Here is a 23646-nt window from a genome sequence, read left to right as displayed (position 1 = left end):
TTCCTCGAGATATTTCCAAATGACTCGATTGGTCAACGTGCCCCAACGCACACCAATAGAAAAGGGGGTCATCGTGCACGGTTGTCTCCCCTACGGAGGAATGTAGGTCCCTGCCGTGTGACGGGAATAACCCCGAAACAGATGAAAAGGGTGACGAAGTGGGGTCAGCGTCTCCTCTTACTCACGGTAGTCCGGATAACTGAAGCTGGATTACAAGAATTTTCGACTTTCGTTTCCTTGAATTCTTGTCCGAGTCCGGAAGCTGAAGTCCGGATAAACGAGAACAAAATACATGGAGGAAAATCCGTTCCCGCGCCTTTTGTCCGGATACCGCGGGATCCGGATAAATGAAGTCCGGATAAGCGGGGGTCGACTGTATTTATAGTGCCGATAATAAATTACGCCGCACAAGTCAATGAAAAGCGAAGCAGGGATTTGGAAAACCGGGAATGCACTAAAATCTACAAATTGATGCATAGAAAGCTACCCGTTTGAACAAGCAACGTGTCCTCTTGCAGACACTTCATTTGCCGGCCAGATTACGACCGTCAGCAAGAAGCACTGATGTACAGAATGCCCGACTTGATTCTACCGTGGTGTCAAATTTGTTGGCTGATCTTCTGTCGTGGGATGTAGCCAACTTTGAGGTCATTGGGCAGGAGGACACATATGTGTGTGTGTGCTGTCCTGGCTAGTTATTGCAATGTGGGCCTGCCAACTGGCCAATACGCTATGAAGGTAGGTCAGCCTTTCGCGCAGTGCCTCAGCCTTTCCCTCGTGTACGTAGAACGATCTGATTGGATAGCTCTCAAATAAGGTACCACAACTACTGCACGTGAGGTCCCCGTTGCTTCATCTTTTTCACCATAGTGTTGTGGCCTGTCTGCGAATGCCCCTTTATTGCTGCTTTCTGAGTGGACAGACGCTTTTGTCACTTGCTTTCTCCAACCTTTTCTTTCCCTCGTGTGCAGAGACGTACTTTCGTAGCGTATTACAGTTAAGCTAGCCAGTAATTCTGAATTATCTTAAAAACCTCTAACTTAAAGAACACAATTTAAGAGCACAACGAATTCAGTGTGAGCTCACGGTTATCTTTTAGTACAGCTTCAGGAGAGGTTGTCTTGCGTGCTCGAGCCTTTCTTGGAACAGCCTTGCGGGGTGGCCCAATTGCCTTTTCGAGACGATGTTTCACAGCTGCTGGAACGTCAAATCGTGCCACACATGACTTCGCGAGGCAGCACTTGCATTTCGGTGAACTCGTGAGGTCGCACGTGTTGACACCTGCGTAAGAAAGAATATGACTCAGTTTGACACAAACAGCAGCTACAGCAGTTGCGGGCGCTTACCATCACCAGAACACGGAAAACGCCTGGGTTGACGAAGAAGCCTCGTGAAAAACCTAAAGCATATGGGACATGCTGTTTGCCCATATTTTGCCAACAAGGAGGATGGCTTCATCGACTGGTTGCAGATGGAGCAACATGCTGTCACTAGTCTGGCCCTGCTGTTGTCCGCGAGAGTCACTGTAGAAAAAATATGTAAGTAGCACTACGAGACACGACAAAAAATGCCTAACCCTTTGCTTGGAATTACGGAACAATGTGAACAACGATATATGCATTGGCCTCACTCACTGTTATGCAATGCAGAAAAAGGCCACAGCGTATCAGTGTACTTCTATTATTTTCACCGGCATTTGTTCAACTATAGCAAAAGCGCTTCCTTTGGTTCGAGAGAGCACTGATGCGAGTGGTTTGGATCAAACGAAGACATGATGCGGAAAGAAGACAGGACGGAACGACACAGACACTGCATCATGTCTACGTTTCTTCCTTCGGTTGCTTATCCAGAATGTCAGGTTCAAAAAAGGTGGGCCACCTTCCAATCACAGTAAGTGATTGTGCAGTATGATAGGAGTAAACACCACTAATCAATAACAGTCACCATAAATCGTAATAAAACCATACTTTCTTCGGCACAGTGAACATATCGAGGAAACTGGTTCACAGTCAGACAGCCATGGCCCAGCTGCATTCTGTTGGTGGGCAAATTTGGATACTGTTTCAAATTAATTAAATCTAATTACAGCACCTGACAATACACAGAGTGATTGACAGTGATTCTATTTTAATGTACAAAACACTACAGTTACTCATTTTATGCAGTTTTATAAATGTTCCGCATACTGTATCCGCGATAATCGAGAGTTGCACATTAGTGCTCTCCAACAAAACCACAAGCCCATACCTTCTGTAGTTCCTTCACAGATTTCTTTCTCCTGTGGTTGCAGCACCGAGGGCTTTTCCATCGCCGCTTCCCCATTCGCAGCCTCCTCCTGCTCCTCCTGTGGTTCCCTCAGGCGCTTCAGCGTGCGCTGGCTGAGACGCAGGCGGGCTTTCCTCAGCACTACACCGGTTTTACGAGGTCCCGGTATTCGGCTCTCCCACTGCGACTTCAGGAGACGCTCTATCTTTGCGGCCACCTTTTCGTCAATGAGTCCCGCAGGGGGCGATCCGGGTGTTTCGACCACATCTTCCTTCGTAGCCATGATTTCCGCGTACCTCGACACCATGTCCCGCTTGATGGAGTCGTGGCAGGAATCGGACGAACTTTGGGAGTCCCGACCCGCTGACGGGAGTGGCACGCCAAGGTTGGTTTCCGACAGCCTCAACTGCACCTTTAACGACGGCTTCCACGGGCGCTTTCCTTGCACCACCAGGGGCTGCTCCAGTAGTCCAACTTTTGGGGAGTCATCGTGCTCTTTGCTCTCTGTCGGAGGAGTGACACCGGTGGCGAGTTCATTGTTGACCTCCGCGCTCTGCATCTTTCTTCTCCTCTGCGACGGTATTTCTTCCTCACTGTCTTCCAGATACCGCTTGCGAGGGATAATCTTACGAGATGAGCGGGCACTGATGGCTGGAAGTTGGAAGCCCTTGCTGCGCCCAAGTTTGTACGCGAGAGTTTGTTCTGACAGCTCACTTCGAGGATTCCTAACGTCCAAGACTTCGGCTGCTGCCCTGCGACCTTTCTTTGCCCGGTCGAGCAAACGCCGAGCCATGTGTTGTCCGGATAGGGTGGAAACTTTTCTGACCTGGCCATTCTTCTTCTCGGGAGGTTTGTTCGCTGCTGGTGAAACGCTATTGCTTTGGGGTTCCTTTACCTTTTGAGTCCTGCGGTATTTCCCTGCCTTTTCGGAAGCGCCCCCTCCGGGGTCAGGCGGCCTGTTAGAGTGACCCAGGGGTTTGTCCACTGGTTTGTCCCGTGGAAGCTCTTCGTTGGTATCACATTCTATCTCGTCATAGTGCTTCAACCTTTGGACTGCTTTCCTGACGTCTCGTGGCGAGAACCCTTCAAATTCTTCATCCTGAGGTGCAAAATATGAATTAGGTTAGTAAATTATGCGTTGGAAAATTTTGTCACAGAAACCGTCTCTCGGAAGTGTGGATCCCAAGCATTGCAACGTAAGCAGTTACGAATTGTTAGGTTAGTTGTGAGACAGTTGATAGACTAGCAGCTCACAGAAATTTACGCGTAATCACAACTTGTGCTGCAATAACACAGACGTGAATTACTTTCCTGTAGACACTTTATACTGGAATAGTTTAATGGATCTAAAGACACCGCTGGACATGTAAGAGCATACCATCATATGAATTTTGCTCAACAGAAATTCAGACTTGTTCTACATCCACACTTGCTATTCAGGGTGAATCTGGCGAACATTCTGTACAGAGTATTCTACAATGTATCTGCTGGTACGTTTCCTGCTGAATTGCATCATCATCAGCATACCTTTGCACACACCAAAACGAAAAGAAGAAAAAAAAGGAAAAAAGTTCCTCCTAAACAGTCCGACACAAAACACACAAAAAAGAAGTACAACTGCTGGCAACCATCTATGTCAACGGCAGATTTAAGTCCGAAACACGAACCGCGCTTCGTGAAAACAGTCGAAACACATTGCAGCATACGGGTTCACCCATCCACAAGTTTCAAAGTGGTCCCCATTGGCGTCATCGCTACCTTTATTCCGGCGTACTCAAATGTGTACTTCTCTTATTCATTCGGCGTTTTACAGCTCCCGGATTTGTTTCCGTTGCCTGTGCAATTCGTGGCTCAAGAAAACAATATACGTGTTTCTTTGTATGACGCGGTCAACGTACCGATTTTACATAACAGTACACAACTTCGCGGGCCGCAGCCTGCGATCAGTGACGACATAACGGTAACTGCTCGCGAGCGAAGGCACATCACGGTAATTCAAAAGCTATCTCGCCGCGCACTAATCTCAATGAATGTTAATGATATGATGTTATCACACGGCACGGATGTTAGGGATAAAATTTACGGGACAAAAACAACGTCGAGCCCAGTGGGGAAGAAACATCCTGACATGATGAAATGTCAAACGTTGATCCATATATTTAGAAACGATGTCTATACCTATTTACAAGACCATTAATGCATATTTGAAGACGAATTGTGGTATCCGAATTTGTACGCGAGTCTGCTCTGTTGTTCAGACCCTGCACAAGCGTAATACAAACGTTTATTTTGTATATGGTCGCTCCCAAATGAATACATCGCTCACTCCTCTCTCGCTTTTTGCGGTTCATATATGATTTTATGAGGAAACCAATTCTACGCAAGGTTAGAAGGACAATGAACGTAGCATATCAGAGGGCTCTAAGAATGCGAAACGACATATTTCAGTACCATTGCAGTACGAAATGGTTGTGTCGGTGGACCAAGTACTAAGCCTAAAGCCATGTAAAGCGGCTCTTTCATTGTACAGTATCATTCCAGTAAGCACATACGCTTGAAAATACAATTCCAAACAACATTTATCCGATCTGTGAAGGCGGCAGGCAAGTCAAATTACTGTAAAAACGCGTAGCATGACCATCTTGAGGTTTCGCGAGGCCTTTGCTAATACGCACTGTGTCGTAAGATGTCACCTACCTCGTCTGAAGTTCCAAACAAGTCACGAAAATTCTTCAAACTCTTCTCCAAGCCAAGAACAACACTTAACGATGGATCGCACTGCAAACGATTGCAGCTATTTTCATAGTTGACACAGTTTCTTCCAATTCTCTGTCCAGGACATCCAGGGAAACGCAGTCGCGCCATTTTGGATGGTCCGTTTCACACACATTGTGCAGCGTCCGTCTTAACAAATAGTGCGAAATGTTTCGTAGCAATACGTCTGAATTTTTCGTTTAATGTAATCTATACCCAAGTAGAAGACTATATATTCTTATAAAATTTAACTTACAAGCTTGTAAACTGTTTTTATCTTGTCATCAGAAAGTATAATGTCGTCCATAATCGCACCTTGGTCACCAAGTTCTGTAGCGATACGCCTCTTCGCGCCATATTCAATATCTGGAGGTTTTCGTTTCTCGCGTTAAAAATAATTGAGATAACAACCTCTGTTCTCATTTCTGTTTTGCATTCCTTACTCACATGACGTGCGCGCCATCTTATTTTTTTTGTTTTTATTGCAAGAAGGCAGCGCCTGGGCACGTCAGACTACGATGATCATTTTATTGACAGACTTTGTAATTGCTAGGAAAAGCATATAGTTTTTCTTCCGTTAAAAAGCAGAAGCTTGTGCCGGTTCTTGTCCCAGCATGCAACAAAGACGTATAAAAACCTCACGACAAGTTGAATTTATTCGTTGCCAATACTTGCACCTAGTGAACTGTGCGCTTTCTCAGATCCGTAGATCTCGCCCACGGTGGTCTCGCCTCATGTCCTTCTATTTCTATTTCTATGCTGTTATTTGGGTGTGGCATCGCCGCAGTTTGTTCACTTTCTTGTAGATGTGCATTGTTTTTAACCAGTAGGTTCGACATTGTGTGAACGAAACCTGGTACACAGGAGATGAGCACCAAGCCGTGATGCTCGCAGTTGAGTCGTCTGCTACGATGTTCAAGCGCACAACAACAAAAGTTTTGCTTCACGCCCAGTGTGGCCAGAGCACCGAAGGAATGCGGAATTGCTGTGAGCTTGGCACAGTTTCTTGGCCCAATAAATGAAAAAACAAATTTCGTCCATATGACCTTGCAAGATATTTGTGAAAAAATTGGCCTTGTCTGGTGATACAAGCGTGTCAACTAATTTACATACGCTTCTGAATTATAGAATAAATATGTTTTATTTTGTAATTTTTTATTGTTTCTCCGCCTCCTCAGAGCACAACGACTCTCACACTTTTGCACGTCAAGTGGTTCATTTACCAGTATGTTGGAGTGCACTGGTTAGCAGAAACGTAATGCACAGAGCGGGAGGCGTGCACAGAAAACGATATGGAGGGGATGCTGGATTCCCTCGTTATTTGCACACGACCGTTTTATAGTTAAAACACTTTTAGCCGGCCCAAGGGGAGGGGATGCTCCTTTTTTATGCAGAAGAATGGAGCACATCTTGTGCCTTTTAGGTAACAAATTCACTGCCAGAGTACGTCGAACTACACAATGGTTCCAAGCGGGAACGGGGGCCGCGAAAGAAGGGGAATCTTGGCAGCGTGTAGATTCACGCAATGCCCGAAGCGCGGACGCTGTCGCACTTGATATATTTTCCCCAGCGATGCTGCACGCTGAAGAGGCAGACGGAATTTAGCAGAAGCATACTTCTTGCCGTCCTTCTCCGCTACACGTACACGCGCGCGTCGTCTGCTTTCAGATCCGTAGAGTACGCGCACAACCAATATTAACTCATAGCTGTCTTTCCCGGCGCTGTCCTTGGTGGGGTGCGCCGACCAGCTGGCCAAATCTATTACGCAACACGCTTTCTAAACGGGGCATTCATTGCACGCTGCTCAAAAAGAGCCACCGTTCTACACGTACCGCCTAACGTCCTCTCGTCAATAGCGAACTGGTTCAATTGTTCGAATGGGCCCAGTCTTAAAAGGGGTAGGTTGGGGAGAGTTGTTGCGTTGTCGTATTATCGCAGCGGAGGAAACGTAACCGAGATCTCCTTTCGCGAAGGCAGTACCGGTTGTTCTAGTATAGTTGTAATTCAGACAAAAGAACGTGCCTTGGCTTTGTGGTTGCGCGCTTTGAGAGGTACATCTCCCGGTCCTCACATTTGCACTTAATAACAATGTCGTTTTGTGCGTTCGGGCGTCAAACATGTCCCTCTTCCGGCGCAGGTTTATTGCGCATATGAATTTGTCGTGCGAATATATGCTGTCTGTTTGTTTGTTTTATTTGCACTCATGTGATACACAATTGGCAAGGGGGGACTTTGTATAGCCCTGTAGCAACTTTGTTCCTACAAACAGAATAAAGATGAAGTAACACCGCGCTATGCTACGATGTCTGCACATATCGTAGTTATGCACTCTAAGATGATGATGATGATGATGATCTGCACTCTAAGAGAAAAAAAGGAGTTAAACCGGGAATAATTGCAGCTTCTAGTTACTTACAATTACCGTATTTTCACGCGTATTAGCCGCGGCTTATGCGCGATTTTTTTTTCTCACGGGCCCCCTGCGGCTTATCCACCGGTGCGGCTTATCTGATGACTATTTTTTCCTGGTATTTTCCCCATACGCCGATTTTAACGAAAGGGCCGACAGTGTCTCTGGAACAGCACTGCCCTGCCGATGCACGAACAGTGCGTAACAGGGACGGGTCCACATTCGAGTAGATTGATCTTCCTGGTGCATTCCCCCAAGCAGCTTTAAGGAAAGTGGTGACAGTGATTCACGTCTTCTGGAAGATCACTGACCCATCAGTCCACGAAAAACACCCTACAAGGGCACAATCCGATCTTGGTAGAACTCGAGAACTGACCTCCTCTGTTGTACACTGTGCCGATCCCGGAGTATGGGCCACAGGGTTTATGGCCTTCTCTGTGGTCTCCTTTGTCGCACAAATCAGTCGTCTCGTATTGCCCGCGGCTTATCTGCGGGTGCGGCTTATCTGCCAGAAAATTTTCAAAACGTCCCAAAAAACGCGTCCTGCGGCTTATCTGCGGTGCGGCTTATACGCGTGAAATTACGGTACTCCCCATTGTAGTCTCATATCTCCGATATTTACTTCCAAGAACTGCAAATAAACACTGAACTTTGTAAATGGTCTTCTGAATGCAAAGGAAACTAGTAGGAAACTAGGAAAGGAACTAGTATTTTGTTGCAACGCATTTAGTCCCAAAAAGGACTAAATACCCTTTTTTCTTCTTCTTCTTAGAGTGTGGAAGTTCGGATCATTTGGTTTGGCTCAGGAATCTTTTTTGCTATCGGGATCTACACACAAGAATGTCGGCAATTGTGGTATAGTTGTCCCAGACGTAAACTGCATTCAGTTTCCCACACTTTGAGTTTCCGTTTCTTGTGGGTTTCCGTGGGTTTCTGCGTGTTTCCATGTGGTTTACAAATGTGAGAATATTTTAAACGTTGCTCACATATATAGTGACAGCCATTTTCAGTCACGCGTGATTGCGTCAAATCTATAATGTAAGCACGATTTCACAAGATTCAATCTCGTGGCAGTTGCGTTTTATGATTATTTTCTCGAGTACGGTGCACTGGATCTAAGAAATTCTCACGAGAGAATTTCGCAGAACGCGGCACGCATACCGCCATCGTTTATACGTATAAATAAAAAATACATGAAAAATATATAAAAACGCAACTTAACCAAAAGAGGCCCGACATATAAACCGTGCGTCACGAACTTTTCATTACCTTCTCACGCTGGCCTTATGTGTAATATGCGTAACGCGCATTAGAAAAAACACCGCGGCCGTGGTTTCACTCTGTGCCGTCTTTGTCCGTTTGCTTAAAAAATAGAGCTTAGAGGCAATCGAGCTCCGTGGATTCCAGTGGGTCCGTTTTTGCTCCGTTAAAAACATGGACGAGAAAAACGTTAGCGTGAAAGACCCCCACAATCTCAATATTATTTTTCGTGATAATCCACTCCGACCCAATCCAACAGCGTTAAACGTGAAACGTGCAAATGACTCGTCAGGAGACAGCAAGAGGGAAACTTAGATAATCTGCCAAGTATTACATACGTACAATTTCGCAGACAAGCAGAACGCGTAGCTTTTTATTTTTTATTTTTTTATTTTTTTTTACTGTTCTTGATGAACCCACATTACGAGACTGTACCAGAGCTAGCTTTGCGGTCAAAAGTGAGTTTGTGTTTATAGCAAAGTCCGTACATGTGCAGCTAAAGCGAGTGAACAAACACGTCTCGTTTTATGTTGCCAAAGTTATTATTGCGCGGCACAGCCAACATTGACCTACGTTCGCTCGCTTTTGCATCTGTTTTTTTTTTATTCCGTGTTAGCGCCGCGAAGCAACTGTTGCTATCAGCGGCGTACAGATGTGGACAGATGGAGAGAGGACAACAGGAAGAGGTGGGGAACAGGGGGCATCTCTTCCTACACACATTCTAAGGGTGTACGCGCTCCAGGAAGCTGGATTGCGTTTATTAAATAAATAGGAAATTAAACATAAATTGCAGACGGTGAACGAACATTTAATAACGGAAGAAAATCTAAGAGAGAATTGGTCTTAGTGTGTCTTCCTGAACGAGGTCCTTGTTACGTTGACGAGAGCGCGGTGTCGGCGTAGTGCAATGGGTGGTTTTCAAGTTGAGAAGTGGCGCTACGCATGCTGGGTCTCCAAACTTCCGGTCCGAAATTTGCGCTCAATTGGAGCAAAGCAAAACTTTCTACCATCTGGCTTAAACGACAACCAAGATGAGTTCGCCTGGGAATGCCTGCACCCCAAAGAAGTAAGGTACTGTAACAAATACTTCGCACGCACTTTTCTTATGACAAAGATAATATTTCGTGACATACATCGTGCATGTTTCGGTTTCGTTCGGCGTGCGCTTCAAAATCGCAATGTTTTGCTGTGGGAAATGTTCTGTTACAATGCGGTCAGTTTGACGCTTCAAATAACAAAGATAACAGGCAACATTTCAGATGTGGCGCAACAAAATGTACAGGCTGTATTTTATGCTGCAGTCTTCTGCACTCTGACATTAGTACGCATGTAATCGTTTTCTTTCTGTCTGGGAAGAAGCTCTGACTTTAGTGATAGTCTATTCACATTATGAGTCGATAATCTTATCGCAGCCAAGCACAATTCAACGTGATAAGTACACAGCACGGCATTTGGTGACAAGTGCCTACACCCCTTAGTTCAATTTTCGTTTACGTTGACAACATTTTTCCAAAGGCGCAGGATCCAAGGGTATGCGATACATTTTATGTCCCTTTCCGCGCAGAATTAGTGCATTTAAGCCCAGAACATCCGCTTATTTTTATGTTGAAAAATCACGCTTACTCTATACGACTCCAGCAGAACTTCTGACCGGAAGCGTAAATCCACGTGACATTGCAACTTCCCTTGCGTCATTTTCACAAGAAGTTGCAAACCACCCATGGACCTCTACCCGAGAAACGTCATCATGACGTTGATAGACAGACTGAAACCGAAACAAATCGGAAGGGGAGGGCTGGGTCCCTTTCAGGGACCATCGTAATCCCCTCAAGATTCTGGCTTTCGGGCGAGACCTTGTTCGCCCCTATAGCTTCCAGCGTAGTTCAACTCTACCAAATTGGTGGCGCTGTGGAACACTATGACGTCATTTGTTTATTGGTATAGCGCACACCTGACCGGCAGTATCGTATAGTACCGTGTTACTGAACAAGTGGGCTGTAGCGTGGTAGTTGTAACATATTCATCGTGAATGTATAAAAAATAAATATAAAATTAACCAGTTGAGAGTGTCTTATTTTTGTTCTAACAACTCTGTCGTCGTCTCTGAGCTGCACATCCATAATGAGTACCATGCGTGGGTTCGAGTTTCACCACCAGCACTCGCTGACTTTTCGCCAACTGCGTGCGTAAGGTGGTCAGGTACAATGACGCCTTATGTGCATAATGTATTTGTGGCAATTTCCTGCTTTAAATAAAGACAGGAGGAGTTTATGTTACGATGGACCCAGAATCAAGCCAACTGTATAGACCATGGCGGTCTTCAAGCTAAGCAGTGATAACTTTTGCAGGAGTGAGGCTCATGTGTCACCGCAATGTGATCTATGGGTATTCGTTGTGCTACACCACGTGCAGTGGTCGGCTGGATGGACTGTGTTTTCTGACAGTTCCGGTGCCTCTCCGCGTACAGTATCTCACTTGCCATCTGTTATGTCATATCTGCGTGCGCGTATGTATGTATATTTCATCTCCTTTATTCTCATCGCACTAAAAAAGAAAGCCACATGTCCTGAGGCAGGGTATCGTAATTCCTGCAGTGAAGTACATCATCCCATCAAAAAAGACGGCATATGACAAAAAAAAAGAAAAGAAAAGCGAGTGCCGGAAGCGGCATTTGAACCCGCTGCATCAACGCTTGGATAAATTTGTCTTCTCATTCCACCGTCATACATGTATGTATGCTGTTGTTGTTCAACACTTGGGCGATGTAGGCAAAGAAAATACACAATCCAACCGGGTGGTGGCGAAAACATAATGAATGAATGAAGCACTTTGGGGAAGTTAACTTTAGTAAAGACCAACTCGCGTGCAGAGCCTGAACTTAATCGGGTGAAATCTGATCAGGTTCAACCTAAGCTATGCATGCCCAACACTGGGAAGTTGGCTGTCAATATTCCTTAATGTTCTGAAGGGCATAACACTGTTTTACGGATCAGCTCCCGTGGCATAGTGGTTAAGATGATCGCTTTCCACGCCGAGACTGGGAGGTGACACGGGTTCGAATCCTGTCACCGGCTGTGCTGTCTGAGGTTTTCCCTGGGTTTTCCGAGGACTTTCCAGACGGATGTCGGCACAGTTCCCCCTGAAGTCGGCCCAGGACGCATACTAACACCCTGCCCCACCTTCTTCATACTGTCCTCCCTCCACCTGTCCACGTCCTTTTTCATTTGCCAATTCCAGCTGAACCTGCTGGCATAGATTCGCCATGACCGTGTAGACAAGACTCTCGGGATCCTTATAACTTTACGAGTATCGCATCGACGTGGCAAAGCGGCTATACAGCGTGGTGGTGATGGCGAGAGGGCTTGCCGTTGTCGTTCTCACAGAGGTGGGCAACGGGAATGTGCGTCCTGCAGCCGACTTCTAAGGGAACTGTGCCGACATATGTCTGAAAGCGTCTGAGGAAAACCCAGGAAAAACCGCAGCACAGCCGCCACCGGGATTCGAACCCAGGTACCTCCCAGTCTCGACGTGACATGGCCAGCACGCTAACCACTGAGCCATGGGAGCTGGTGGCTGTACAGCGTCCGTAACTGGATAGATTCGGCAAATCGACAAATCGGAAGGGGAGGGCTGGGTCCCTTCCAGGGACCATCGTAATCCCCTCAAGATCCTGGCTTTCGGGCGCGACCTTGTTCGCCCCTATAGCTTCCAGCGTAGTTCAACTCTACCAAATTGGTGGCGCCGTGGAACACTATGACGTCATTTGTTTATTGGTATAGCGCTCACCTGACCGGCAGCATTGTATAGTACAGTGTTACTGAACAAGTGGGCTGTAGCCCACTTGTTCAGTGGGCTACAGCGCAGAGTGCCCAACCGAAAATTTTATCAGTTAAGGCTGAGGTTCAGACATAAAGGTTCGGTTCCGATTAAGCTCCTAACCGAGAGCTCTGCAAGAAAAGCTGTGCCTTGATGACTGTTTGACGGGGTTCGTTTCGTTTTGTGTCAAGACTGCCTCGTATCGCGGGTTACCAGCCTCCGAGACAAGGATGGGGTGTCTCACCTGGATCTAACTACACTGTGCACTAGTCGTTCGCTTAACTATGCTCAAAGCGGTCGTGTAATGCGAGGTAAACCTCATACTTGACGAGAAGCACATCGACATTGGAGTCATTGAATAGGGCACCCAATTTGGAGGCTCTACTCGATATGAGGGCATTTTGAGATCATTTCGGCTATTTCCCGGTACTGAAACCTCCTGGAAGTTCTGCCGCACGACAGTAAGCGTGTATCGAGGCGGCTTTTCGTTCTTAGTGTGGTACGTCATTTCAAAGTCGTCGTTTTTTTCTCCGCATGTCGGATATTAGCTCAGCTGCGAAAAAATAAACAACGAAAAAGTCCGAATTCTCGGAAAATAATAAACTCCGAAAAACATTGTCCCGAAAATGTCAAAACGTAAATGCCGAAACCATGGAACCCTAAATATGTGTGTGAAACTGTGGGTACGTCTAAAAAATCTGAAGAAATAAATTAACAGTTTGGATCTTGTTAAACAAAGTAACAGGATGCAAGCAAGGTGGTGAGTAGTCGAAGGAGGCAACGTATCCTTGAGCCTGAGGGGAACGGATAGAGACGAAAACAAGTGGTTTATAGGCTCAAAACAGTTCTTAACAGTTTCGCTTTAGCGGCTGGAGCTATTGACCTGCTTGTTAGCAGCCAGGTTATGCAAATATCAGATTCCTGAGCTCTCGCAATCCGCGGTCCACCTTTGGACGGTCTCTACAATTGCATTGCACTGGATATATGGTGACGCTGACCGCTTGGGGGCATTTGTACGAAACCGCTCATCTGAAATTCGTCGCTTAACAAGAGGATTCCACTGGCATATCACTACCGCAACCAGGATAATCCAGCGGACTTACCCGTGGGGAGGCAGCGTCCTTTGTTTCCCGAAAGGCCATTTCTTGTACGGGACCTACGTGGTTGTCCAACCCAGAAGTGGATTATCCTAAGCTTACTGGCGTCTCCTCATTCGCACGGTTTACTCTTCAAGATCGAAGACCATACGGACTAGGAGTCACTAGGAGGACTAGGACTCCTAGGAGTTACTGCCTGGATCAAGAGGATCCTTCGGAATGCTTCACTCCATACCACATCCTCCACCGGACCGCTAACGACCTCCGAGTTGTGCGAGGCAGAGCTGTGCTGGATAGATATTTAATTATTATTTTAATAACAATAACGACAACGCTAAGATTTGTCTTTCTTTTCGCTGTTTATTTATAGTTTCGAGGGCGAACGTCACGCATGGCCGTGACGCGACACAAACTCAAACAGAGTCTCCATGGTTTTGCAAATTATGGGAGACTGCGTAACTTGCGGAATAAAACGTATCAACGAAACAATCACACAACATCTCTATAGACCTCTACCCGAGAAACGCCATCATGACGTTGGTAGACGGACTGAAACCGAAACAAATCGGAGGGCAGGGTTCCACGAATAGCCACTTGTTCGCTGCCTCCTATTGAAATAAAAGTAGGACCGAAGGTGCTTTCGGGCGCGACATTGTTCGCCCCTAGCTTCGAGCGTAGTTCAACTCTACCAAATTGGTGGCGCTGTCGAACACTCTGACGTCATTCTTTAACAAACAGGGAGGGGTCTACTGACGCACCACATATCACCACATTACAGAAGAGCGCAGCAACATAACATCCTCTAGATTCTAGAGTGTTCTGTGAGCCCCTTCGAGAGAAGGCATTGCAAACCGGAAAACACTCTTTCCACGCGCGCTGCTGGCAGTGCTACTTGTGCTAGTGTGTGTCACAGTTAATCATAAACAAGCCGGAAGAGTCAGCTCTGAGTAACATTGACAAATATTAAACCAAAGGACCCCATATGCTTCTGCGCCGTTATTTGAACCGGTAACCGAGATTTCTTCAATCGGTTTAGTTCCGGTTCAGCCGAAAAATAATGTTTATTTTCGGTGCATAATGTACAAACCCCGAGGCTAGGGAACACGAAAGGACAGACACAACACGCATTATGCATCATCTTCACCAGCTCGCTTGCTTCCTAGCCATTTTTTCATTGTTATTCGGTTTCCGGTTCGGCTCGACACTCTGCTCCAGTCAGCAGCCCACATCGCGGAAGTTACAACAACGGGCAACCGTGTCTACGATGCACGACTTTTCGAAGTGAGCGAGTGGAGTTTTTGTTTGACGCAATGTTGACTGGTCGTGACGTTATAAACCAATAATGGCAAATATGGTGTGATATTTCTTCGAGGTAATACGTTGATGACTCACGCGAAGTCCTACTATTCGTAAAAATTCTGAATTATAACACAAAAAAGCGAGTTCTCAAATGTCTTAGTAAGCTTAGCAAGCAACACTTAGCACGCTGCTCGCACCACAACCCCCGAGACACAGCAGCAAAAGAAAATGAAGGTTTCCCTGTGTTGTATGCAATACATGCAATAACACGAGGATGTCATCTTCTGAGAATACGTCCGAGCCGGCTTCAGCTGAGCCGTGTTTCATGAGTCATCTGCTTCTGTTGTAGTTGGGTCTCCTGCAATCGTAAGTTCGGTTTAGAATGACTTGGTCTGCTTCTGTAACTACATCTTCGTTCAAGGAAACTATAGTGTCGAGATGGAAGGAAACGCGTGCACAGAAAAAAAAGTACATAATTATAATAGACCTCTCCCTGTTTGTAAACAAATGACGTCATAGTGTTTAACAGCGCCACCAATTTGGTAGAGTTGAACTATGCTCAAAGCTATAGGCTAACATGGCCGCGCCCGAAAGCCACGGTCTTGAGGGGACTACCATGGTCCCTGAAAGGGACGCGACCTTCGGTTCTACTTTTCTTTCAATAGGAGGCATCGAACAAGCATCCATTCGTGGAACCCAGCCCTCCCCTTCAGATTTGTGTCGGTTTCAGTCTGTCTACCAACGTCATGATGACGTTTCTCCGGTAGAGGATTACTGTAGGGTGATTTCAAGTAGAGTCCGGCAGGGTGGTCCGGTCGACCTCTCAGATTTTTTTCGTTCTAATATATATCGAAGCCTAGTGCTTAGGAAGTACATTGGCGGATGGAATAGCTGAAAATATCTTATAGTGGTTCTTTTAAAAAATAACCATTTCGAGCACGGCGCTTCTTCGCAATTTTCAGGCCTCGTGTCTTCGTAACCATTAAGGTCATGCAGTTAGTTTTTTCCACACTTATTGCCTATGTGCTGCTGTACTGTTTTCTCTATCTTTGAGGTCTTAGGTTTTTTAGGTGACCAGATAAAAAATCGCAAAGTTGCCTCATCTCCAAAAAAATCGCACTCTTTTGCGCATAACTGCTTTTCTGCAACCGCAAGGAGAGTAAGATGTGTGACATCGTTCTGTTCGTCTTTAAACGCTCTTTCCATGCATATAAAATATATTGTTGAAAAATGTCGGGCATACTTCCTGACACGTGTTTAGCGAGGGGTGGTAAGGCAAAAACGCGCAACTTCAGTAGCGTATTTTCCATATTCGCCCACTTGTGACGTGGTTCATATTCCTCACACATGTTGTTCATGACAAGCTCACATAGTGTAGTGAAGAAGAAAAAAAATCACTTCAGAAATGGCCGAAGTTTCGTTGCGGACACTCAAAAGTAACCCCATCATAACAACATATATGGCGCGGTGTCGAAGCTCCGGTAGCGTTTTATGGTAATTTGACGAAAGTCAGACACAAGATGCGAATTATGAATCTACGATTTCCTGCAGAGTGGCTGAGATCATGTGTCATGAAGCAGCGAAACATAATCCGCTCTACGAGTCGTTATTGGAGAAGCGCTCGACCGAGAAAGCGCCTCTTTCCGTCGCTCCTGTTGTCTTCATGCCACTTCGACTAGGCAGAGCATATTCTATTCGTGCTGTGTGTGAGAACACGAAAACCTCAGTGCTCCTTTGTAAGGGCGTACAATGAACAGAGCTCATAGCGCAGACAGTTCGTTCTGTGCGGACTACGGTAGTAAGCACTGCAGTGGTAAGAACTACGAAGCAAAAGCTACCTAATAGCAAATTGGGTGTTTACTGCAACGGGAAACTGGAAGAGTGCATGCGATGGTGTCGGTGGCGCAGTTAAGCACAATGCCACACTGTACAACTTGAGATGTGCTGCAAATAAGATAATTAGAAATGCGAAGCTGCCCAATATTCAGATGAATCATCGGCCAGGCATCGCAAACTATCGTACAGCTAAAAAACGAGAATGGGAACACTTCCAGCGCGTTCCTGGTATACAGTCCTCACATATGTGGGAAAAGCAGGATGAACAGGTAATGACGTTGGTGAAGTGTAGACAGCAAAAACTTCGAAGAGTGCATGGAGTAAAGTATGGCCTTTCCACTGTTTGACTTTGTTCCCTTTTCTGTTTGCCATCACTTAAGGACCGTACGTGCTTCCATGAATGGAAAGAGCGTTCAAAGACGAACAGAACGATATGTCACCAATGTTAGCCTTCTGGTATTTGCAGAAAAGCAGTTACGTGCCGAAAAAGTGCGATTTTTTGCAAATGAGGCGACTTTGCGATTTTTTATCTGGACACGTGCTGAACTTGCAAGCTCAAAGATAGAGCAAACGATACTGCGGCGCATAGGCAATAAGTGTGGAAAATACTAACGGCACGACCTTAATAGTAAAATGCCTGAAAATTGCGAGGAAGTGCAGTGCTCGAAATGGTCGGTCTTGAACATTATTTAAAAAAAAAAAAAACACTGTAAGATATTTTCACCTATTTCCTCCGCCAATGTACTTCCTAAGCAGTAGGCTTCAATATATATTGGAACGAAAAAAATCTGAGAGGTCCGACCGGACCTACCTGCCTGACTCGGCCTGAAATCACCCTGTACCGATGCTGTGAAGAACAAGTCACCCGCATACGTACAATAGGACAAATGCACTAATGAGCACATGTCAAGCGTGGTCGGCGGGTACCAGTAGATAACCCGCGCTTCCCTGCATGTTCAAGCATGGAAGGTCGAACACCACACTTAAGTCTCGCAACGTCAGTGACACTCTTCGAGATCGAATGATAATTGTTAAAAAGGCGTCAGCACTGGTTTCGACCCCACACCCTCCCATTTCAACTCAGAGCTGCTACCAATTGCACCACACAAGCTACAGTCTCATCAACGTGCGAAGTCACGCTATAGGAACACATTGAGACGCATTCACCCTCAAGGCATTCTTTCTCTCCGTATAGTACGGATATGTGACTTTTTCGGGTAAAATAGTGTTACAAGCTTGCATGGAGGGTTCGAAGGTACCTGCACATGTCGTGGAAGACCTGTGACTCCAAGTTACGATAGGATTCTATCCACATCTACACCGAGAATCGATTTGGTATGGTCCGAGTGAAACGCAGCAGCCCCTACTCCAACGCACCATGGGCCAGAGGCAACGCACGTGCACTTCTCCATGTGTAGGATGTATGCCCTATAGCCTAACGTTTATGCATTATAGGTTGGTCTGGTTACTTCAGCCTGGTAACCGAATGCACAATTGTTGCAGAAAAGTTCACCCCAAATCACAACATTCGGACTTTTAGAAGGTCTCTCTGACCCTGTATGAGATGGGACAACACGCATGCACGGAAGATAAGTCAGCCAATTCATAAAACTGATAGAACTAAACTGTAATGTAAATTATTTGTAAGCCATCGCGTCCGTACAGAGATTCTATAGCGCCGTATCTAGTCTCTGCAGGCTGGAATTCCTGGAGTTGTTGACGCTTGCCGAAGAGGTTATGCTTTTCATGATTGTCGCGGATTGCAAGAACGTGTCCCCATCCAGTGTGTCAATCGCTTTGCAAGACGAAGATAGGACCTTACTCAAGGTTGGAGAAGTAGGGTGCTACAAGAAGTGCATTGCCTATTGCAGGTCCGAAAAGCAAAGATTGTGTTCCTGATTGCTGCTTCAATTTCGATGCTCCTGGAGATGTGTAACCTGCTGGCCTGCTTGATACTCCGTATCCTGTGTACACAATCACAGTGTGGTCCATATGGGATGCAGGACTAAAGAAAAGGTAATAAATGTTGTACCAAACAAGGGCTTCTCAGAATGGCGGTAGTCTTGGTTTGAAAAGGCAGTAGTTAAACCATGCAAGGCATTTCTTATGGGGATATGGTATATAGCTCCCTCTAGGTCTCGGTGCAATAATGCGAGGCACCACCACAATTGACACATCCTGCTTGCTGCTGAAAACATTACCACATAGTACTGCATTCCATGTCAGTGATCATATAGCTTGCATTTGTCCAGTTGAAATTTGCCACTGACAACAAAGGGTCAAAACTCTTCCAACACTGCTGTTCCGCATACATCAGGTTTTGTATATAACGCACAGCGGTTGCCGCTCCCCGACTTGACGTTGTTGCCAAACTGTAGGCGTCCATTAAAATATGCAATGTACAACCGCGATCGGGAAAGAACGCTTCGAGCGGACTTTACCTAATGAACGTGATCGAGCATAGCCACAGAACGAAAGCAGTCTTGTGAGCGAAGAGCCTTGTCTCTGATAGTATACTCCAAACAGACAGCTCCCATGAATAAAAATTTGGAATGGATTCAACATTTCCCTCCGTTGCAGAGCCGATTTTATGCTTCCCGTCGGACATTCCTCCCCGCGCGTTCACGGTATTTTTAACGTGCCCTCAAAATAGCAAACGCACAAAGGAGTTGGCCGGCGGCTCAAACGAGAAAAAGATTAAGCAACAATGGTAGGGTGCTTGTACTCCTTTTTTGCATAAGGGAGCTCGAGAGATCGACACGATAGATCAGTGATGGCAGCTTTAAATCGCATTCGTGCAGGACACAAAGGTTCTTAGGAAGGGAGTTGCGAAACGCTCTGCTTAAATAAACTGTGTCCGCTTCGGGTTGGGTTGAAACAAGTATAGGTATCGGGTCAATCGTGTATTCATAGCTATGGTTCCCGGCTCTCAGCGTTTACTCTCTTTGAAAAGACGGCCTGCAAAATCGGTGTTTATTTCCTTCACTGACACCAAGTGGTTTTCGGTGGTTGTGCCGAATTTCCCCATTCATTATCATTAATTTATTTGTTGTTGTTGTTTCGGTGACGCTTGAAACGTCAAAACACCAGGCAAAAACAGATAACAAGTGAAACCTGGTTTACGTGATGCCATGCCAGTTCGAACTGCTGGACTAGGAACTTCTTGTAAGACGCCAGGTACAGGTATTGGAAGACTCAGACGACAACGCGTTCCGCTCTTTCCCTTGAGACATCTTTATACTGAAGAATGTTTGCTCTACATTATCGCTAGGTATAGGTTGTGAAAGGAGGTTAAGAGCTACAACAAAAAGCACCGACCACTGTTCCTCATGGTCCGCCCAGGAAAACACGCTTGTAGGAGTTCCAATTGTCAAGAGATAGGCACACATAGGGTGGTCACACAAACGTTTTGCACACATAGCGCTTTCGTTCTTTTCTTTTTTTTTTTCCATTTTTTTTCTCATTGATCATGTGTCAGTACCGAGGAACTACGAGGAACTCACCGCGTGTTCTTATCCTTTGCGGACCCAACACACAGACGCGCGCGCGGTTCATGCGGATTTGCGGAATGCACACGGAAGTTACCTTTTTTGCGTTTGTTTTCCACTGACATCAAAGGCGCGTCACATTAGACGTCGAGAAAGAGGGAGAGAGAGGTATCTCGAAAGGCATCTCGGAAGACTCGGTGGAACCTAAAACACGTTCGTATGAATCCGGCCACATTCAGACAGCTCTCGTCACGTAGCTGAGTTAGTTCGTTTGCTGACATCATACACTTATAAACAGTACGACCTCCCTCATGCATCCGTCCTCCTCGGACTTCATAGGGTTATATTCTGACCATGTACAAGAAAGGCGTATCGCAAAATGTCCATAGCGCTTCGTAACCTCGCAGGAGATCCATATCGACAACAACGAAACAGATAAATCGTGACTATGACATGGGGTAGTTCACCGCTGGAGAGCAGTACCCTACCCTATTGCATGCGTAACATATTAGATGCAAGATGTGAGAGTGAAGTTAAATGCGCTATGTACAAGTCGTTTACAAAACAACGGAGCTGTCCTCTGCTGGCTGTCCACGCCAGACATACGGAAGGTGAAAGAAAAAGAAAAAGAAGAAGAAACAACGAAAGAAATACCGATAGTCACTGGGGCACAGAGCATGATACTAAAGTGTCTGGAACAAGCTGGTAGATATAAGAAACTCTATGGACATTTGAAGATACCAGCGGCATGGCCGAGTGGGCTAAGGCGTCCGCTCGTGGTGGTAACCAAGGTCGTGCTGTAGACTGGGAGGTGGTGGGCTCGAATCCTACCGCCGGCTGTGCTGTCTGAGGTTTTCCCTGGGTTTTCCGAAGACTTTCCAGACGAATGTCGGCACAGTTCCCCCTGAAGTCGGCCCAGGACGCATACTAATCCCCCTGTCCCCCACTCCTTCCTGCTGTCCTCTCTCCGTCTGTCCACATCTGTACGCCGCTCATAGCCACAGTTGCTTCGCGGCGCTAACACGCAATAATAATAAAAAAAAACATTTGAAGACCTCGACGGTGTTGCACAAGTTTCGGACACGGGCCTATATTTGTAGTCAGGTTGATGGCGATGAACCTCCCCACTCTCCATCTCAAAATAAAGTCGTTGTTGTTTAGTCAGGTTGAAAGTCTGCCTGCTCAAAGTATTCAACTGATCACAAAGTAGTCGCCTCTCCGTTTCGTAGAGCTCACATTCTATCAGGACATGCTCAATGTTCGTCACGCGCAACATTTGGAGCATTGACTGCTATCGCGGTGTCCTATCCGATACTTAATTGGGAGTGAAGGCTACATTGAGACGAAGTCTGTGCAGGAGGGACGTAAAGCAGCGTGGTAAATGGCGTGTAACTGAAAAAGACAAATTTGGATCCACCGAATACACGAGAGGCCTGTCAGTGATGTCCCGACTCCATTGCTGCCGTGGCAGTGGTTGCATTATCACAGACAAAGGCAGTGGCGCAAGGCAGTGGCAGTGGCAGTCCTTCCCGATGTGAGGGTGTGGATCCACTTTTAGCGTTCCCGCTCAAACCTTAGTGACCCGGGACCCACTGCAGGGATATACGGTGACGTTCGTTGCTTAGCCAGTCAGCTTGGTGGAGGATGTCTGTGACGACTGGGGCGAGCGACCCACGAACCGCGATGCTGGTTGTATTTCCCCCTGTAGCCTTTGAGTCCGTGTAAGCTACCAGGCCCGCGGAGCATCATGCGGTGTCCATTCATATATGTATAGTCTCTTAAGGGAAAATGTTGACACAGACACTGCAAGGCTCGACGTGTTCACCGTGTCTATATGGGAGACCTCTTGTTTTAGAGCCAGAATTGGAGCATGTCATCGGGACACGATATGCGATAGTTTCCCTTCCAGCATCAAACCAAACATATAAAAATGACTTGTCCTATAGTTCGATTTGACCTCATTATTTTCATTCCTCAACAACCCAAGAGTTTCTTGCCGAAAGGCATAGCTGTGTCAAAAGTACCAGTGATGCCACGAACTTTTCGTGAACCGGAGGTTCGCAGATGCGCCCTTTGTACAGCACATTTTCAGTCACCGCTCAAGTCCCGATACACGACCCAATAGTTACGTCCGTTATACCACTTAATTGATAGTTCTTTCGGCTAAGTCGTTCACTGCGTGACCCTGAGGCTGTTAACAACCCTTCTCTGTTTGAGTCCGCCACTCTTGAACGCACCGTTGTCCGACACAGGTACTCTTGTGTCTTTGTAAATATATGACGCTTGAAAGGGCCTGTAAGGCATTGTGTACGTTCCTTCTCTGCTCGAGGTGCAACCAACAGACTCCATTGGTCCACAACGAATAGGAAGGCTTATGCACAGTAGACGGCTTCAGCAATGTCAACGTGAAAACCTTGAAATGACGACTTCGAGTATCCCGCGTAAATATTGAATCGGTGGGATTCCTGTACTTCGCCTTCTGCGTCTGGAACGTGTGACACGAAAGACGTATCTGTGTACCGAGGCCCTGGCCCCGAGGCCAGGAACCACTGGAGAAGCTTTGCATCGTCGCTGTCGCCACGCACACCTCTCTCCCGAATATGGGCGGTGATGAAGGGTCTAACCGAGCCGGTTACTCAGCGTGATCCGTTCCGGTCGCTATCCTTAGCCACAGGTCGTTCGGAGATGGAGCTTGCGGAAGACTATTGCAGTAGGCTGACCTCATCACCCACTGTCGACCTCACGTCAGCCTGCGATATCCCAGTTGTTCCTGATCCGCCAATGGAGCCTTCCTTAAGCCACCCATTCTCTTTCATGGAGCTAGAGTCGGCCTTAAGACAGTCACCAGTGCACACCTCTCCTGGGGCAGACCTAGTGACATACAAGACCCTTCGCAACCTACCCCTCCGCGGACGCCAGCTGCTCTTGCGGCTCATTAATGAGTCGTGGCGCGCCGGTGTTGTTCCCGCAGAATGGAAGTCGGCAATGGTGGTCCCCATTTTAAAACCTGGAAAGTCGCCCCATGACATCGATTCCTTTCGGCCGATTGCACTCACCAGCTGCGTGGCGAAGACAATGGAGCGCATGGTACACTCGCGGCTAACCTGGTACTTTGAAACTGTGAGGTACTTCCCCGAGGCCATGGCAGGGTTCAGACAAGGGAGGTCGTCCATCGACAACGTGATCGACCTGGTATCCAGTGTCCAAGAAGAACAGTCGGAAGCACGTTTTACTGTTGCTGTCTTTTTGGATGTCATGAAGGCGTATGATAGCGTTCTCCACAGTGCCGTTGTTGCTACCCTGCAAGAGTCGGGAGTGGGAGCTCGAATGGTTTCTTGGGTCCGTGACTTTCTGTCCGGCCGGACGCTGTTCGTCCGTACTGCATCAGGAGATACGCCAGCTTTTCCCGTCTCCCGTGGAG

General features: G+C 46.7%; 1 protein-coding gene across 2 annotated transcripts in view; it reads right to left on the bottom strand.

Moving 5' to 3' along the window:
• LOC135385299 (histone-lysine N-methyltransferase 2A-like) overlaps positions 1-5166 on the bottom strand; it is a 57415-nt gene extending 52249 nt beyond the window's left edge. For both annotated transcript variants that reach the window (XM_064614525.1, XM_064614526.1), the window contains exons 1-4: positions 4963-5166; positions 2248-3364; positions 1347-1523; positions 1087-1281 (exon numbers count right to left, since the gene is read on the bottom strand). In XM_064614525.1, the coding sequence (XP_064470595.1) occupies positions 1087-1281; positions 1347-1523; positions 2248-3364; positions 4963-5130 (1657 nt within the window). In that variant the 5' untranslated portion in view covers positions 5131-5166. The remainder of the gene's footprint in view (positions 1-1086; positions 1282-1346; positions 1524-2247; positions 3365-4962) is intronic.
• Positions 5167-23646: the final 18480 nt, after the last annotated feature.

Source organism: Ornithodoros turicata, chromosome 2 (assembly GCF_037126465.1).
Source record: "Ornithodoros turicata isolate Travis chromosome 2, ASM3712646v1, whole genome shotgun sequence".
NCBI lineage: Eukaryota > Metazoa > Arthropoda > Arachnida > Ixodida > Argasidae > Ornithodoros > Ornithodoros turicata.
Note: the sequence above shows the minus strand (reverse complement) of the source record. Positions and strands in the feature narration are given on the sequence as shown.